The following is an 18,963-nucleotide window of genomic DNA, read 5'->3' as shown; positions in this document are numbered from 1 at the left end:
ATGAGGCCAATTAATAACCCTACAGGGGCCTCTAAGTGTTGAAGTGAAAGGAATAGTCACACATCTCTCACTTAAAATCAGAAGCTAGAAATGATTAAGCTTAGTGGGGAAGGCATGTTGAAAGCCAAGATAGGCTGAAAGCTAGGCCTTTTGCACTAAATAGCCAAGTTGTGGATGCAAGGGAAAAGTTCTTGAAGGAAATTATAAGTGTTACTCCAGTGAAAACATGAATAATAAGAAAGTGAAACAGCCGGCCGGGCGCGGTGGGTCACGCCTGTAATCCCAGCACTTTGGGAGGCCAAGGCAGGTGGATCATGAGGTCAGGAGTTTGAGACCAGCCTGGCCAACATGGTGAAACCCTGTCTCTACTAAAAATACAAAAAATTAGCCAGGTGTGGTGGCGCGCACATGTAATCTCACCTACTCAGGAGGCTGAGGCAGGAGAATCGTTTGAACCCGGGAGGCGGAGTTTGCCATGAGCGGAGATCATGCCATTGCACTCCAGCCTGGGTGATAGAGCAAGACTCCATTAAAAAAAAAAAAAAAAGCGAAACAGCCTTGTTGCTGATATGAAGAAACTTTTAGTGGTCTGGATAGATCAAATCAGCCACAATATTTCCTTAAAAGCCAAAGCCTAATCTGCAGCAAGACCCTAACTCTCTTCAGTTTTATGAAGGCTGAGAGAGGTGATGAAGCTACAGAAAATTTAGAAGCCAGCAGAGGTTGGTTCGTGAAGTTTAATGAAAGAAGTTTAAGAAGCCATCTCCATAACATAAAAGTGCAAGGTGAAACAGCCAGTGCTGATGTAGAAGCTGCAGTAAGTTATCCAGAAGATCTAGCTAAGACAACGATGAAGGTGGCTCCTCTAAACAACAGATTTTCAATGTAGACAAAACAGCCTATATTAGAGGAAGATGCTAATCTAGGACTTTCACAGCTAGAGAGAAGTCAATGTCTGGCTTCAGAGCTTCAAAGGACAGGTGTTAGGGGCTAATACAGTTGGTAACTTTAAGTTGAAGCTAATGCTCATTTACCATTCCAAGAATCCTCAGGCCCTTAAGAATTATGTTGATTATTTAGCGTGGCGTGGTGGCACATGCCTGTAGTCATAGCTACTTGAGAGGCTGAGGTGGGAGTTTCGCTTAAGGCCAGCAGTTAGAAGGCTATAGTGAGGCCAGGTGCGGTGGCTCATGCCTGTAATCCCAGCACTTTGGGAGGCCGAGGCAGGCAGATCACGAGGTCAGGAGATTGAGACCATCCTGGCTAACATGGTGAAACCCTGTCTGTACTAAAAATACAAAAAATTAGCCGGGTGTGGTGGCGGGTGCCTGTAGTCCCAGCTACCTGGGAGGCTGAGGCAGGAGAATCAATTGAACCCAGGAGGAGGAGCTTGCAGTGAGCCAAGATTGCACCACTGCACTCCAGCCTGGGCGAAAGTGTGAAACTCTGATTCAAAAAAAAAAAAAAAGAAGGCTGTAGTGAGCTATGATCATCATCACTGGACTCCAGCCTTGGTGACAGAGCAAGATCCTGTCTCTAAAAAGAAAAAAAAAAAAGGCCGGGCATGGTGGCTTACGCCTATAATCCCAGCACTTTGGGAGGCTGAGTGGGGAGGATCACTTGAGGTCAGGAGTTCGAAACCAGCCTGGCCAACATGGTGAAACCCCATCTCCACTAAAAATACAAAAAAAATTAGCCAAGTGTGGTGGCGCGCACCTGTAGTCCCAGCTGCTGGAGAGGCTGAGGCAGGAGAACTGCTTGAACCTGGGAGGCGGAGGTTACAGTGAGCCAAGATCGTGCCACTGCACTCCAGCCTGGGTGACAAAGCACGAATCTGTCTCAAAATAAATAAATAAATAGAAAAGAATGCTAATTTTACCCTGCCTGTGTCCCTGTGCTCTGGAAAAGGAACAAAGTCTGGATGATAGCACATCTGTTTACAGCATGGTTTACTGAATATTTTAAGCCCACTATTGAGATCCACTGCTCAGAAAAAAGTATTCCTTTAAAAATATTATTGCTCCTTGACAATGCACCTGGAGATGTACAAGGAGATTAATGTTGTTTGCATGGTTGCTAATACAGTATCCATTCTGCAGCCTGTGGATTGAGGAGTAATTTCGACTTTCAAGTCTGATTATTTAAGAAATACATTTTGTAAAGCATGAGTTGCCATACATAGTGATTCCTCTGATGGATCTGGGCAAATTCAACTGAAAACCTGGATAAGATTCACCATTCTAAATGCCATTAAGAACATTTGTGATTCATGATGGGAGGAGGTCAAAATATTCATGCTAACAGGAGTTTGGAAGAAGTTGACTCCAACCCTCATGGATGACTTGGAGAGGTTCAAGACTTCAGTGGAGGAAGTAACTGCAGATGTGGTAGAAATAGCAAGAGAACTAGAATTAGAAGTGGAGCCTGAAGATGAAACTGAATTGCTGCAATTCATGATAAAAGTTGAATGGATGAGGAGTTACTTATGGATGAGCAAAGAAAGCAGTTTCATGAGATGGAATCTACTCTTGGTGAAGATGCTGTAAGCATTGTTGAAATGACAAGAAATGATTTAAAATATTCCATAAACTTGGTTGATAAAGCAGTGGCAGGATTTGAAGAATTGACTCCAATTTTGAAAAAAAGTTCTACAGTGGGTTAAATGCTATCAAACAGCATTGCATGCTATTGAGAAATCTTTTGTGAAAGGATGTCAATCGATGTGGCAAACTTCACTGTTGTCTTATTTTAAGAAATTGCTACAGGCACCCCAACCTTCAGCAACCACCACCCTGATCAGTCAGCCGCCATCAACCTCAAAGCAAGGCGCTGCACCAGTGAAAAGATTATGACTCACTAAAGGCTCAGATGATAGTAACATTTTTAGCAATAAAGTATTTTTAAAATTAAGGTATGTGCTGCACACGTATGTTTATTGCGGCATTATTCACAATAGCAAAGACTTGGAACCAACCCAAATGTCCAACAATGATAGACTGGATTAAGAAAATGTGGCACATATACACCAGGGAATACTATGCAGCCATAAAAAATGATGAGTTCATGTCCTTTGTAGGGACATGGATGAAATTGGAAACCATCATTCTCAGTAAACTATCGCAAGAACAAAAAACCAAACACCACATATTCTCACTCATAGGTGGGAATTGAACAATGAGATCACATGGACACAGGAAGAGGAATATCACACTCTGGGGACTGTTGTGGGGTGGGGGGAGGGGGGAGGGATAGCATTGGGAGATATACCTAATGCTAGATGACGAGTTAGTGGGTGCAGCGCACCAGCATGGCACATGTATACATATGTAACTAACCTGCACAATGTGCACATGTACCCTAAAACTTAAAGTATAATAAAAAAAAAAATTAAGGTATGTGCATTGGGCTGGGCGCTGTGGCTCATGCCTGTAATCCCAGCACTTTGGGAGGCCAAGGTGAGAGGATCACTTGAGGTCAGGAGTTCAAGACTAGACTGGCAAACATGGTGAAACTTCGTCTCTACTAAAAATACAAAAATTAGCCAGACATGGTGGTGTGCGTCTGTAATCCCAGCTACTAAGGAGGCTGAGGCAGGAGAATCGCTCGAACCTGGGAAGCGGAGGTTGCAGTAAGCTGAGATCACGCCACCGCACTCCAGCCTGGGCGACAGAGTGAGACTCCGTCTCAAAAAAAAAAAAAAAAAGGTACATGCATTTCTAGACATAATGCTATTGCACACTTAACAGACTACAGTATAGTGTAAACGTAATTTTACAGGCACTGAGAAAAACAAAAGCGGTGTGACTCACTTTATTGCCATATTAGCTTTATTGCAGTAGTCTGGAACCCAACCCTTAGTATTTTGGGGGTATACCTTTACTCAAATGGGGCCCACCAGAGCAGAACCATCAGGGTCTAGAGTAGGAGTCAGGTGATGACTTTGAATCCCAGGTTTGTAAGGAGTGTGATTCACCTTATTAACTCGTTAGCGGATTAACTGAGTCCCCAGAGACCTCCAGGAGGCTAAACAGATGGAGGTCGAGAATAGAAACCTAGCACCACACCAACTAGATGGGTTTCTCTAGACTCCTTCCACCAGGTGCTCTCTCCTTACTGGACAGGGGGGTGGACTCTGGAGAGTGGACCTGCCCCCACCTGGATTCTCCCTAGTGTCCTCCGACCGCCCACTACCCCACTCCCCCAGGCTCCGCCCCGCTCCCCCAGGCCCAGTTCCAGGATGACTTTGGATTGCCCGCCCTCGCCCTATCCCTGTCCCCGCTCCCGTCCTAAGATCCACTCGTTTCCTTCGCCATGGCTCCGCTCAGGTCCTAGGTCACCCTAGCCCTTCTCCCTTAGAGCACAGGCTCGGCCAGCCCTGGCCCTCCGGGACCCATCAGCTCCTGCGATCTCTGGCCGGCCTCGCCCTGCCTGCTCCGCCGGGCCTGGCCCGCCCCTCCGGTTCTGGCTCCGCCACCCGCCCTCGTGGGCTCTCCCCTCGCCTTGCTCTGCCCTGCGGCGCCCCCTGTCGGCCCCGCGTGCTCTCTGCGGTTGCCCCTTTCCCTCGGGCCTGCCCGCCTCGCGCGGTTGTCTTGGAGAGGGACGCGTAGGCTACGCCACCGCGGACGGGTCGGATCCGGTCCCTGGACGCGGAACAGAGATCCCCTGATTCAGCCACCCCCAGAGTGAGCCCCGTGGAGTGCGATCCTACCTTCCTGCCCCGACGAAGGTCCCAGAGACGCTGCGGACAACACCAGCATGTCGAGCGAGCAGAGCGCGCCGGGGGCCTCACCCAGGGCCCCGCGTCCGGGGACCCAGAAGTCTTCTGGCGCGGTGACCAAAAAGGGAGAGCGCGCGGCCAAAGAGAAGCCGGCGACCGTTCTGCCTCCCGTGGGGGAGGAGGAGCCCAAAAGCCCTGGTACGCTGGCGCAGGGGTTTGGGGATCGGGCTTCCAGGCTGCGTCTTCCCGGGTTCCCACTAGCTACTCACTGCTCCAAGGTTATGGCTGAACTCATACATACCTACCTTGAGTTCCTGAATCTCGGCTTGATAGATGTTTCAATTGAACTTGATCTTAAAGAACCCACACTCTGGTTTGGGATGGTGACAAATACCAATAAGATGTGATAAGATATAGAAGAGAGGAAGGCCCAGGGGGTGAGGGCATCAGGGGGGTTGCCAGGAGGTGCCTTTGAACAGAATTTACAGATGTTCATTCATTGATTCAACAATTACTTTCCAAATGCCAGCCATGAGGCCAGATATGTCACGGAGGAGAACGAGGTAGACACAGTCCTGCCCCCATGGGGTTTACATCCTCTGGGAAAAGAAAATGAGTAGAATGGTATAAGTAGAGGTATGGCCCTTTTTGTTGCAAGTGATAGAACCCCAATCAAACTAAGCATGAAGCGGAAATGTATCAGAAGTCTTCTTGATACAAATCTGCCAGCTTCATCATCACGGGGACAAGAACTTGCTGTCTCTGGAATCGAAGTAAAACAACTTGGGGAAAAGATCTGATCATCCAGCATTAGCCAGGTACTATCTCCTTGTCAGTGCTGGTGGATGGGGGGAAGGAATTATAGGAGCTGGAGAAACAACATCTTCTGGAAGGAAAGACAAGACAGTATACAATCCCCTACAGGTATGAAGCCAGTTACATTCAAAACACACACACACACACACACACACACACACACACACACACACACACACACACACACACACGACATGGCTGCTGTATAGAATACAGGGTAGAAGGAGGCAAACAGATGAGTTACCAGACTATTTCAACAGCCTAGTCTGGGGACAGTGGGAGTTGGGATAGGGCAGTGAGAATGGTGAGGGGTGGTTGGGATAGGCTCCTCAGAGAAACACTTTTGAGGTAGAAGTAATGAGTTGGCGAAGGACTGGACAGGGTAGGGAGTGAGTGACAGAGCAAGAAAGATTCTCAGGCTTCTGGACTGGGCACTGGGTGGGAGGAGGTGCCATTCATGGAGATGGGAAAGGCCAAAGGAGGTGCATGTAAGGGAGGAGCTCCAAGGGGTGATGCCAGCTGGACAGCTGGACACATGGGTCAGCAGTGCCTGAGAGGTTAGGGGTGGAGTTGTGACTTTGGGTGGAGTTGTGACTTTGGGAGCTGCTGATGTTCTGGCATAATTAAGTCCTGGCAATGAAAGAGACCCCTCAAGGAGGCAGGGAGTATAATTAGAGAAGAGGAGAGGGCTCAGGATCCAGCCTTACAGGTTGTAGAGGATGGCAGGGGAACCTGAGCAGCCAGCAGAGAGGTAGGAATGGGAGTGATGCCTGCACAGGCACCTGGATAGGACAACATGGAGGTCATGGTGGCCTTAGCAGACACCAACTGTGTGCTGTGGCAGGGGCAGATGTGGGCTCGCATCCGGTAGAGAGTGATGGCTGATATAGGAAGGTGTAGGGATTTAGAGGAAATCCTATCTAATGGCTTTTATTTCTCAAGAAGCTACGAGGTGAGATCATTAGTGAGCATAAGAAAGGGGTGTGGAAGGGGAAAAGAGCTGTGCTGTGTGACAGGTAACTACCTGCTAAAGTGCAGAGAGCCCATTTCCATCCCGGCATGAAGCACTACAGGGCAGCGCTCTTTTAGAGCAGGGCTTCTCAAGGTGTTGTCCTTGGACCAGCAACTTCAGCATCATCTGAGAAGTTGCTAAAAATGCAAAATCATGGCTCTCACCTGGGCTACAGAATCAGAATTTCTGTAGGATAGGGCCCAGGAAATTGTTTTAGCAGGCTCTCCAGGTGATTTTTAAGATGTTAAAACTTGAGAATCTCTGTTCTTGAGAAGGGAGGTATGAGTGAAGCAAGGAAGCATGAGGGGCTCTCCCAGCAGAGGGAAGTTTGGGAGGGCAGGGAGGTGTGCAGGAGCCGGTCAGACCAGGGGGTCACTGCAACCTCCCTATGCCTTCTCTTACCTGCTTCGCCCACTTGGCTGTGCCTGGGTTACCACTGATGGCCGGACACAGGAGGAAAATGCCTCTCATGCCTTTCCCCATGAACCCTCGAGCCTCTCTGCATCCTGCCAGCTCCTCCACTCCCTCAGGCAGGCTCCCTACTGCTGAGCTGCAGGCGTCCCTCCCGGCACAGCTCCTGCAGCACCTGCCCCTGTGGCCAGCGTGCTCTTCTGTGGAGCTCCAGGCTGTCCGGCACTTGGCAGGGACTCCCGTCCTATCTCTAGGAGCCACTTCTTCCTGGGATGCCTATGGTGGGGAGCCAGAAAGAGCAAGTGTCCCTTGAAGACTCAGAGTCTCAAGTTTGCATAGCACAGCCCTCAGGTTGGGATGTGGTGGGCATGTGTGAATTAATATAACTCAGAAATGAGTTAATATTTCTAAAGCATTTCAAACAGCACTGGACACTAGGAAGTGCCATATAAACACACTGGACAGGGGAAATGTTAAATAAAAGTATCGTGCTGCTGCTCTTGGGTGTATGTGTAGGGAAGGAGTGGGAGTGGAAAGGAACTCACATCGGGCCTGCGCTTTCTCCCAGGGACCCTGAGCAGTTCCAGCAGGGAAGGAGGACTTGTGAGGAGGAGGCTGGGCTGGGCACACCTGGGAAAGGCGGAAGCCCGGGCTGGGTGGGAGTGGAGAGCAGGGGTGGCAGTGGCTTTGACCTGGGGGTGGGGAAGCCAGCACACAGAAGAGGGGACCCCGTTGTCTACCGTGCACGCACGCCCGTTAGTCCCCTTTCTCCGAGCTCTTGCTTTCCCCGTTTCCTATCAAGTGTTTTCAGCGTCCGTACTTCCAAGCGTTTGCAAGTTGAATGGCTGCAAAAATATCCATCTGAGGAGGGCCCCTCCGCCCGCGCGGGAGAGCTTGGGGATGCGGGAGTGGGCGTAGCCCCTTCTCTCACGCCCCTGCCCGCCCCCGCAGAGGAGTACCAGTGCTCCGGGGTCCTCGAGACCGACTTCGCCGAGCTCTGCAGGCGGTGGGGCTACACGGACTTCCCCAAAGTTGTCAACCGGCCCCGCCCCCACCCGCCCTTCGTCCCCTCCGCCTCTTTGTCGGAAAAGGCCACCTTAGGTGAGTGACAGTGGAGCTCCCCGGTGCCTGCCAGGGCCGCCTCGTCCATCCTCAGCCTCCCTTTCCACGCCGGGCCAAATGGAGGGACGCGGGGCGGTGTGTGTGTGTGAGTCGGGGGTATTCGACGAGGCCGGTGGGGAGGTGGGGGAGTCTCCCGTCTTCCTTTCCAACCCAGCAGAGGCGCGAGTGGCCGGAGAGGCAGAGCCCGCAGGCCGGCGCATCCCGCGCCGGCAGTGTCCTCCAATCCCACCCGGGCACCCGTGGGCCGGCCCGGCGTGGGGCCCTGGAGGTGGCTGTTCCCCTCCCTCCTCACCTCTGCCTTCCAGACGATCCGCGGCTGTCGGGGTCCTGCAGCCTCAATAGCCTGGAGAGCAAATACGTGTTCTTCCAGCCCACCATCCAGGTGGAGCTGGAGCAGGAGGACAGCAAGTCAGTGAAGGAAATCTACATCCGCGGTGAGCCCCGCTCCCCCCACCCGCCCCAGCTCCCTCCCGCTCCCCTGGAGCCTCCCAGGTCTGAGGCGCCTGCCTCCTCTTGGCCCGCAGGTTGGAAGGTTGAGGAACGGATTCTGGGTGTCTTCTCTAAATGTCTGCCCCCGCTTACCCAGCTACAGGCCATCAAGTGAGAGGCACTGAGGGGATGGGCGGGAGACCAGAGTGGGAGTTGGGGCTCCTGGTGGCTTGGGAGAGAGAACCAAGGGGCATGGGAGACCCTGGCGACGGTGGGGAGGTCGGGAGTGGGGGATGAGGAAGGGCACCACTGGGAGGACGGTGTGGGGAGGGTTTTCCAGTAGGAGAGGGCGCTCTAGCTCTGTATTTCTGCATTTCCCGCCCACGACAGCTTGTGGAAGGTGGGGCTGACCGATAAGACCCTGACCACCTTCATCGAGCTCCTGCCTCTCTGTTCATCCACGCTCAGGTCAGCAGACTGGGAGGCCCCCCGTGCCTGGGAAGCCTGGCTGGGCGGGTGGTCAGAGGGGAGCAGTGTGGGGATGGAAGTGGCAGGTCCCAGCTCCTGTGGGCCTGCCTGGCATCCCTGTGGAATCGGAAGCAGGCAATGTCTGTTGGATCATGATACCTCCATTAGACAAGAAGCCAGGTCCGCTTTTCTGCCCACACCAGCACCCGAAGAGCCTGATCTTCAGGGACTCAACCTATCTCCCCTGCATTAGTCTCATTACCCTCCACTCCCTCCCCAGAGGTTCTCGCTCTCCTTCCTGGCTGCCTGGGGCCCTGGCCCTGTACTGGGGGCTGGTAAGACACAGTTCTTATCCTCCAGGAACTCGCAGTCCAGGGAGGGAGAGAAAAGGACACAAGAATAAATACTGCAGGGCAATGTGGAGACTGGTGATGGAGGACTGGTTCATCAGAGGAGGGAGTGGGCAGAGAGAAGTGCCACCCACTTTATGGATGTGAGGCAGGAAGACCTGGAAGACTGCCTGGAGGAGGTGGTACTGAGCTGAAGGAGGCCTAGGAGCAGGCCAGAGAGGGAACTGGGAAAGGGTGTACTTGTATGGGAAGGAGCAGGAGCAAGGCATGGGGCAGGTAACTACAGGTGTGGTTGGGAGTGTAAGGGGCAAGGCTGATTTGGCCCCGCCCCTTCTCTAGGCTCCCACAGCACCCTGCCTCTTCTTGCTTCATGGTGGGGGGGGGGGGTACCCCTCCATGCAGTGGCTTGCCTGTCTTCCTCCTGTAGATGGCATGGATGCTCCTTGAGGGCAGGGACTGTGTCTTCTACAGCTGGGGGTCCCCAGCACTCTGTGTAAAACACCATGAAACATATTTCCTTCCATCATGGGAATTAGCTAGCAGAAAACAACTATATGAATTCATCTGTAAATAATGTGTAAAAGTAAGTCATAGCAACATAAACAAATTTAAACTGAATAATCAAGTTTATGTGACAGACGAGGCAGGCTGAAAGGTTGAACAAAATAAGAAATCATGGGAGCAAATTTTTACATAGAGTCATTTCTAGCCATTAGTTCAGTTTTTGCTGTGACTTAGAAAAGGACCTCCATTCTTACAGCACTGTTAGAGAAGCCACTGCCATGTGGAGGCTCATGTTGTAGTTATCTCTTGCTGTGTGACAAATTAACCCCAAGATTCAGTGGCTTAAAAGGACATACATTTATGATCTCATAGCTGCTGTGAGATGACCTGGGGGTGGGCTAGCTGAGTGCTCTGGCTCAGGGTTTGAGGTTGCAGTACAGCTGCTGACTGTGGCTGCACTTACCTCAAGGATCAACTGTGGTGGAGAATCTGCCTCCAGGCTCGCTTGTGTGGCTGCCTGGGCCTCTCCACAGGCTGCCTGAGTGTCCTTACCACATGGCAGCTGGCCAGCTGAGAGAGTGCCAGAGAGCACTCAAGACGGAAGCTACCGCCTTTGTAGCCTAAACCTGGAAGTGCTGTCCCATCTCTTCTGCCATGTTCTGTTCATTAGAAGTGAGTCACTTATTTCCCTCCACCCCACCCCCCACCCCTTCTTTATCTTTTTGGAGACAGAGTCTTGCTCTGTCGCCCAGACTGGAGTGCAGTGGCACAATCTTGGCTCACTGCAACCTCCGCCTCCTGGATTCAAGTGATTCTTCTGCCTCAGCCTCCCAAGTAGCTGGGATTACAGGTGCATGCCACCATGTCCCGCTAATTTTTTGTATTTTTAGTAAAGACGGGGTTTCACCCTGTTGCCCAGGCTGGTCTCGAACTCCTGAGCTCAGGCAATCTGCCCGCCTTGGCCTCAAAAAGTGCTGGGATTACAGGCGTGAGCCACTGTGCCTGGCCAGAAGTGAGTCACTTCTAATGTGAAGTCCACACTCAAGGGGAAGGAATGACACAGGGGCATGAGTTCCAGGAGGTGGGGACCACTGAAGGCCATCTTAGGGGCTACCCTACCATGGGTCACCAACTTTGGGGAGCAGTCCCTTCACAATGGGCACATCTGTGAATTTTTAGTCTGGGGAATTGTCACATATATTTCCTATATTGGGGGGGCAATCCTTTGACTCTACTTCCTAGCTGCTTCCCAGAGATGCACACTTCCTCTCTGTTCCCTTCCCTTACCTGGCCTCAGTGGTACCTTCTGGTTCTCAGATCTCCCCTGCCCTCAGGAAGGTGTCTCTGGAGGGGAACCCACTGCCGGAGCAGTCCTATCACAAGCTCATGGCCTTGGACAGCACGTGAGACTCCCTGCCCTCACCCCCTTTCTCTGGGCCTGTCTCGAAATTCCAAGCCATTTTTAGTCCCCGCCCTTCCTTGTCCCCCTACCATCTCGGCAAGGGCCCTCGATTTCTGCCCCTACATCCTCAGACCAGACCGCCCCCTCAAGCCCTCAAGTCTCCCATATTCCGGCGGACGCCCTGTACCTTTTCCAGCGACCCACATTCTCCCTCCGGCTGCCCCAGGATTGCGCACTTGTCTCTGCGGAACAATAACATCGACGACCGCGGGGCGCAACTCCTGGGCCAGGCGCTGTCCACGCTGCACAGCTGCAACCGCACCCTCGTCTCGCTCAACCTGGGTTTCAACCACATCGGGGACGAGGGCGCAGGCTACATCGCGGACGTGCGTGCACGGCGGGGAGGGACCTGCTGGGAGCAGGGGCGGCTTGGGCGGCTCACGCGTCCCTGCCCGCCTCTTAGGGCCTCCGGCTGAACCGTTCCCTGCTCTGGCTGTCCCTGGCCCACAACCGCATCCAGGACAAGGGCGCCCTGAAGCTGGCCGAGGTGGGTGTGCCGATCAGGTGGGGCCGGGGCGTGGGCGGGCCGAGGGAGCCGACCCTGACTACCCCGGCGTCCGACCGCTGAGCGCCCGCCTCCTTCAGGTCCTGCGCGCCTTCGAGCTGACACACACCGAAGTGGTGGAGCGCCGACGCCTCCTGCTGGAAAAAGGGACACAGGAGCGCTCGCGATCGGTGAGGAGCTACCAGGCCCCAGGACCAGCCAAGAGCCCCTCTGACCCTCGAGCCCACTCCCCAAGTCCGCTGCTTTTCAGCAAACTGGCCATCCAGTTTAATCTCCACCCTCTGTCCTGACTGTCTTTCCCTCCGATTTCTGCACAGACTTTTGCCAAGCCCCTGCTGGGCGGGCTCTAATTGCAGAACCACACTATGGGCAGTAGAGTGTACTGGTTCAGAGATAGGACACTAGATTGAGACCATCTGGACCTGAAATCCGGCTCATCCATATCCCAGCTTGTAACCTTGGGCATGTTACTAAACAACTTCTTCTTCTTCTTTCTTTTTTCTTTCTACTTTCTTTCTCTTCTTCTTCTCCTTCTCCTTCTCCTCCTTCTCCTTCTCCTTCTCCTTCTCCTTCTTCTCCTTCTCCTTCTCCTTCTTCTCCTTCTCCTTCTCCTTCTCCTTCTCCTCCTTCTCCTTCTCCTTCTCCTTCTCCTCCTTCTCCTTCTCCTTCTCCTTCTCCTCCTTCTCCTTCTCCTTCTCCTTCTCCTTCTTCTTCTTCTTCTTCTTCTTCTTCTTCTTCTTCTTCTTCTTCTTCTTCTTCTTCTTCTGCTTCTGCTTCTTATTCTTCTTTCTTCCTCTTCCTCTTATTCCTCCTCCTCCTCTTCTTCTTCTTCTCCTTCTCCTCCTCCTTCTCCTTCTCCTTCTCCTCCTCCTCCTCCTTCTTCTTCTCCTTCTTCTTCTTCTTCTTCTTCTTCTTCTTCTTCTTCTTCTTCTTCTTCTTCTTCTTCTTCTGCTGCTGCTGCTGCTGCTGCTTCTGCTTCTGCTGCTTCTTATTCTTCTTTCTTCCTCTTCCTCTTATTCCTCCTCCTCCTCTTCTTCTTCTCCTTCTCCTTCTTCTCTTCTTCTTCCTCCTCCTCCTCTTCCTCTTCCTCTTCTTCTTCTTCTTCTTCCTTTCTTCTTTCTTCTTCTTACTTTTTTTTTTTTGGGAGATGGAGTCTGGCTCTGTTACCCGGGCTGGAGAGCAGTGGTGCGATCTCGGTTCACTGCAGTCTCTGCCTCCCGGGTTCAAGCGATTTTTCTGCCTCAGCCTCCTGAGTAGCTGAGACTTCAGGCATGTGCCACCATGCCCAGCTAATTTTTGTATTTTTTAGTAAGATGGGGTTTCGCTATGTTGACCAGGCTGGTCTCGAACTCCTGGTCTCAAATGATCCTCCCGCCTCGGCCTCCCAAAGTATTGGGATTACAGGCGTGAGCCACTGCACCTGGCCTGTGTTACTTAACTTCTCCTTGCCTTAGTTTCCTCATCTGTAAGTGGGGATAGTTGTACCTATTTCATGACTGTCGAGAGGATTTAAAGACTTAATTCCTGCAATGCAGTTAAAATAGCACCTGGCAGTTAGCTCAATAAAAGCTGCTATATTTCCCCCTCAATATGAGTCTGAGACCCTGCCTCACCCTTCATCTCACCCCACCCAGGTCCCTCTGCTATTTCTTCCCGAAAGCATCTCACCCCAGAGGAGTCCTATACAAATTATTTTAGCATTTAGGCAGGGAGGTGGGTGGGAGGGTGCTGTCAGCTCGACTGCTCCCCAAGTATGGGTATAGCTACCTTTCATGCCCCCATTGAGGAAGGGGCTCTGGCTTCTTCCCCCCTTCCCTCCCATTTGTGAGTACAGCCCTCCTCCTCTCGACACGGGGACTCCAAAACGGACCGTGAGAAGAGTCAGATGGTAGGGATCAGCAATAGTGCATTGGTGGACAAGACAGACAAGACGCAGACAATGAAAACCCCTAAGGGCCTGGGCAAGAAAAAGGAGAAATCATGGGTAGGTGTGCAATGGGACAGATCCTGGGTGCTGGACGGACAGGGGAGGGGGCTTCCATCATGTACAGAGGTGGTGGAGGGAAGAAGGCCACATGGGCCTTTGAAGTTCCCCCTAAGGCCCCGGGTCCTAACCTGGGCTCCTTCCCTCACCACTGCCCATCCCCTCCGGAGGTGGGACTTGCCCCTCTCTTCTCACATTCTCCACAGGAATTGGCCAAGAAAGAGGAGAAGTCGGGGTCTGGGCAGTCACCCACACAAGGAACCCCTAAGAAAGAAGATGCCACAAAGGCAGGCAAGGGGAGTAAGTGCGGGTGCCCCTGGGTGGCATCTTCCTGTGTGGAGGAGGGAAGAGTGCCGGGCCGGGTGCGGGAGGCTGTTCTGGGCCTGGGTGCACCTGCCTGGAGCTCATCTCGCCATGCCCCTCTGGGCTTGATTTCCTTCTCACGGTGGGATGATGTGGAGAGCCGCATCCAGCCCAGACATCCTGACCCACTGCTCTCCTCATTCCCTTTGTTGGAGCTGGAGCTCTGTGGCCCTGTCTTCAAAGAACCCATCCACCTAGCTGGGGCCCCCTCCAGCCATTTCTTTTTTCTTTTCTTTTCTTTTTCTTTCTCTTTCTTTATTTTTCTTTTTCTTTCTCTTTCTTTATTTTTCTTTTTCTTTCTTTCTTTCTTTCTTTCTTTCTTTCTTTTCTTTCTTTTTCTTTCTCTTTCTCTTTTTTTCTTTCTTTTCTCTCTCTCTCTCTTTCTTTCTCTCTCTTTTTTTTTTTGATGGATTCTCACTCTGTTGCCCAGGCTGGAGTGCAGAGGTGCAATCTTGGCTCACTGCAACCTCCGTCTCCTGGGTTCAAGCAATTCTCCTGCCCCAGCTTACCCAGTAGCTGGGATTACAGGTGCGCGCCACCACGCCCAGCTAATTTTTGTATTTTTAGTAGAGATGGGGCTTCACCATGTTGGCCAGGCTGGTTGCAAACTCCTGACCTCAGGAGATCCTCCTGCTGCGGCCTCCCAAAGTTCTGGGATTACAGGTGTGAGCTACCGCGCCCAGCCCCCTCCAGCCATTTCTATTGCACCCAAACCCAAAGTTGGGGGGTCTCTTTGCCTCACAGCCTGTTTTCTCTGGGGAGGGAGCCTGGGTGGTATCAGAAGTGTGCACTGTGCATTCTGGCTCCTCTTCTGGCCCCAGAGGTAACCATCCCTGAACAGAAGCCAAGCAGGGCAAAAGGGATCAAGATCGGGAGCAGAGAGAAGCGCAGCATCCTCCTGGAGTCCGAGGTAAGTTGCCAGGAGTGGAGGCAGGGGGCGCACCCCTGGGATTCCAGGCTTGCCTGAGACATCTCACCCCAGCCCCTCCTGGAATGTGGTCTCCAGCCCCATGCTGTGGCAGCAGCCATTTGCTTTCAAATTTGTCCTCCACTCCTGTCCCAACCTCACCTGAAACCCCCTCACATCTCACCTTGGGCTTCTGTGGGAATAACAAGAGCAGGCCCCTTCTATTTTTCCTTGTCTATTAGTAGCCCACACTTTGGATCTGCTGTCTCAACTCAGCCAGGCTACTTCCCCAGAGGCCCAGAGGCCCAGAGGCCCTCAGTTCCTCATCACCACCTCCATCACTTGCTTGGACTGTTGCATAGGAACAATGCGTCTTCTTTTTTGCCCCTCTCAGCAGCTCCCTGAGGAAGGCAGGGCATTTTTATGGTCATGGCACTGCCCCACGCTACCCTGTGCATGGGTCCTTCTTCAGACCCTCTCTCTTTTGCCCCTGGATCTTCTCTGCCCCCTTACAACCTGGACCAACTTGCTGCTTGCATTGGAAATCTTCCTGGGCTGCCTTCAGTGCTCTTACGGTCCCTCATCCCTCCGTTCTGTCAGCTGCCTGAGCATCTGCCTCTCTTTACTTTTCTCTTCCATTGGAAGACTCCCTGCACACCCTAGGCAGGGAAGGGCCCCTCTCCTTTCAGGAGTCTTCTCTGGCACTCAAGACAAAATCTTACAAAAGAGGACATTCAGAGGGAGGAAGAGATTGGGGTTGCCTTTCAGTTTCCATTTTTCATCTCTGCCTCTGTCTTGATCAGGCTGCTGATTGTACCAGGACTACTGCAATTTCTTTTCATCATGCCGTCATTGTTACTTCCCTCCAATCCATTCTCCTCATTGCTCTAGGTGTTGGGAAACACTTAGTAAAATCTGAATGCGACATACTGTTTCATGCTTCTAGAGCCTTTGCACCTGCTTTCTTTGCCTAGAACACCTTTCCCGTCTTCATCTGACAATATCATGTGCATTCACAGGAGACCCTTCCTGGCCTGGACTTTTCCGTGCTCCCACAGTGCTCTGAGCTTGCCTCTGTCAGCGCTCACTCCAGACCATGTTACTTTCACTTTCTGGCTCCTCCACACAAAGGAGCTTCTTGAGGGTATGGGCTTATTTATTTTTGTATCCCCAGCACTTGGGACAAAGCCTGGACTATAGCCGGCAGTCAAAGCATGTATGTTGAATGAATGAATGAATGGCCTGTTGACCAGCTCCCCTGCTGTCTGCTGCAATTAGTATTCTGCTTTAGCAGCTGGTTGTTGAGGCTACTGAGGTGGTCAACCCTCTCCTGGAGCCTGTGGAGCACCGAGATGGGAAAGTTTTCATGCCTGGGAACAAGGTCCTTTTGCATCTCAACCTCATCCGTATGTCTGCCAACCTCCCCTGTCCTGTCATGAGGCTACCTGGGCCCTGTCCTGCCTGAGGGTGTCTACCCCGACTCTATGGAGCAGAGCTGGTCCTCCCATCTTTGGGCTACATGTCCCCCAAGGCTCTCTGGCACAGGGCTGGAGGGGCCAGAGGAAGTGCTGAGTCTGGGAGGAGGCTGAGGACAGGCGATTGGAGTAATGAGGGGACTTAGAGAGATGGGGAGTGTGTGAGTAAGAGCTGAGTGAAGGGCTAGGTCAGGGAAAGGTGTGCCTGGGCCAGTGAGTCTGGAGTGGGGAGCTGGAGGAACTGGGATGCTGGGGGTGTCTGGTGTGTCAGGTGCCAATGAGGCCTGTGGTGCTAAGAGGCCACCTGTCTGTACCTTCCACCAGGGAACCGCATCACAGAGGTGGGGCTGGAGGGCTTCCTCGCCACAGTGCAGTATCAGATGCAGTTCTCCAAGGCCAAGAGTGCATCCAAGGGTCCAGTGGGGCTGCTGTGGCTGTCCCTGGCTGTGAGTCCCTTTCACTCTCTCCTGCTGAAGCAGACGTTGCCCCTATCAGCTGTCATACTAGACAGCTGCTGCAGGCAGCTTCTGTCTCCCCATTTCCAAGGAAGGTCTGTAGTTTCTCTGCTTCCTTTTAAAAATCACAACATAACCTCCATTCCTCTTGCTGGAAAATCAGCAGTATTAATCACTCTGCTTTTTCTGCATGTCCCCCAGCCCCTAACCCACCCTGCCCCAGGACCATTTTTTTTTTCTCCCAGAGGACTAATCTTCCTCTTGTCAGATGTCAGCCTTCCTTTTCTTTTCAGAAAAATTGCTTCGCCCCACAATGTCCTGCGTACACCATAATCCAGGAGCTGATGTTGCCAAGGGATCCCATCAAGGCCAAACTCAGTGAGGATGAGGCCATGGCATTCTTCCCCTAGCCCCCTCCCACCTGCTTGCCTCTAAGACTCCGGGCTACAGAAGCACCTCCTGTCCCTGTGTGGGGTGACCTCCCTGGGGGAGATCTCAGACCAATAACAAAGTCTGTTGCTATACTTTTCCTTGAGGTCGTCTGAAAACTTTCTTCCAGAACTACTTGGAACATTTAGATTTTGCGTCTGTCCATGTTACATGCCAGGAATGGCAGAAAAGTGGTCTGAATTACAGTTCCGCTGGGAATGATCTCAGCTCCTCCGGCCTCAGTTAGCCAGGGGCATTGCCCTTCTGCCTCCTGGGGGCTAGTTCTTCCTTGCTCAGGCAATAGCCATTCCCCCACCGTGTTCCCTAGGGGACATGCATTATGCCAGGGTTTGCATTCAGAAAGATTTGGGATAGGGATTAGTAACTGACACACATAGGCTTGGGAGGGAGTGGGAGCAGGAGTAGGTGAAGCAGAGGAATTAAGCACAGGCTCCATGCCCGCTCCCCTCTGCTTCCCCATCTGGCTGGCCCAGGTGTTTGACTGCTTTGGAGGAGAGTTAAGGGTTCAGCTTAAGAAAATGAACAAAGGCTTGGCAGGCCACTTTGGAGAGGGTGCTAAACACTCAACATCTACATAGCAAACGCTAAGCATTGAACATGAACCCTAATAACCTGCCTGCAGAAGTCAGCAATCTGAAACCAGAGGTTCCTGGGCTGAGTCAGGGTCCCCAAACCTTTACCCTTCAGTGCTGCCTCCATTGAGGTCACCTGCCAGTGCCCAGAGAGCACAGGACTGGCTTCGGGGAGCCTACCTGTAAACCTATACAGCAGTGTCCGAGAAGGCACAGATCAGCAAAGACCAGCCTTCCTTCCTCACTTCTAAGCAGATTCAACCTGTTCCACATTCTCTAGTCCTACTTCCCTCATTCCACTGCCTCTGCCTACCTAGAATTCCCTTGTCCTGCCGTCTTACTTTGTGTGGCTCAGTGGCACCTAGGCCTGTCTCCTGCCTCTGAGTGCCTGGAGCCCTCCTAGTCTGACTGTCCCAGCTCTGTCTCTGCAGCTGGCTGTGGAGCCAGCTTCTCCAGGGAAAACCTATCATTTCTTTGAATTCCCAACACTGAACACATTGAGGTGCTGGATGATGGTCACCCCAGCTTCTGCAGGGAAACTTGCCATGTCCTCCAGAGCTTCAGTGACCCTTTCAGCCCATATCTTTATCCCACCCTTCATCACTAATGACTCCTGTATCAATTCTGATGCCCAAATAGACTGTACCCTAATGAGGACACAGCTGAGGATTGTGAGAGGTAGAGGAGTCAGGGTTGGGCTGGAAGAGAGAGAATTTGTCACTTTAATCCAACACTGAATGCCAGGAGACAGAGGTGGTTACAGTCTTGGTGATGTGGCTGCGTCTGTGGGAGGATGTGGATGGATGATGACAGTGATGAACTGGCCAGGCCTGAGGCAACCCTCCCACTTAGATTTGGCTTTTAAAGTCTTCAAGCTCATTGAGGGCAGCTCATGAGACCTCTTGACTCTGGGTCCACTGCTCCTTTATATACACATATATGTGTATATATATATATGTGT

The 18,963-nt window shown here is 52.2% G+C and overlaps 1 protein-coding gene across 6 annotated transcripts; it reads left to right on the top strand.

The window, feature by feature from the left end:
• The first annotated feature begins 4,573 nt into the window (after positions 1 to 4,573).
• Positions 4,574 to 17,509, top strand: LRRC71 (leucine rich repeat containing 71). Of its 6 annotated transcripts, none has more exons than XM_019024816.3 (15): positions 4,574 to 4,915; positions 7,908 to 8,057; positions 8,384 to 8,512; positions 8,603 to 8,678; positions 8,898 to 8,975; positions 11,164 to 11,232; positions 11,458 to 11,617; positions 11,695 to 11,778; positions 11,877 to 11,966; positions 13,631 to 13,780; positions 13,987 to 14,080; positions 14,965 to 15,053; positions 16,345 to 16,431; positions 16,850 to 16,971; positions 17,274 to 17,509. In XM_019024816.3, exons 1-15 carry the CDS (start codon positions 4,756 to 4,758, stop codon positions 17,311 to 17,313), a joined length of 1,578 nt encoding a protein of 525 aa, XP_018880361.1. In that variant the 5' UTR covers positions 4,574 to 4,755; the 3' UTR covers positions 17,314 to 17,509. The 6 variants fall into 6 exon arrangements, with proteins under 6 accessions (XP_018880361.1, XP_018880355.3, XP_018880349.1 ...); XM_019024810.3 differs by having other exon boundaries at positions 16,342 to 16,431; XM_019024804.3 differs by having other exon boundaries at positions 16,342 to 16,456.
• Positions 17,510 to 18,963: the final 1,454 nt, after the last annotated feature.

The sequence above is a fragment of the Gorilla gorilla genome, chromosome 1, assembly GCF_029281585.2.
Source record: "Gorilla gorilla gorilla isolate KB3781 chromosome 1, NHGRI_mGorGor1-v2.1_pri, whole genome shotgun sequence".
In the NCBI taxonomy this organism is placed as follows: Eukaryota; Metazoa; Chordata; class Mammalia; order Primates; family Hominidae; genus Gorilla; species Gorilla gorilla.
Note: the sequence above shows the minus strand (reverse complement) of the source record. Positions and strands in the feature narration are given on the sequence as shown.

Excerpts from the sequence above, each read along its gene's own strand:
- LRRC71 (XM_019024804.3), top strand. The coding sequence starts at position 4,756 with ATGTCGAGCGAGCAGAGCGCGCCGGGGGCCTCACCCAGGGCCCCGCGT. Across the intron at positions 14,081-14,964 it reads CACAAAGGCAGGCAAGGGGA|AGGTAACCATCCCTGAACAG; the intron begins GTAAGTGCGGGT and ends TTCTGGCCCCAG. Across the intron at positions 15,054-16,341 it reads GCATCCTCCTGGAGTCCGAG|CAGCTGGTTGTTGAGGCTAC; the intron begins GTAAGTTGCCAG and ends ATTCTGCTTTAG.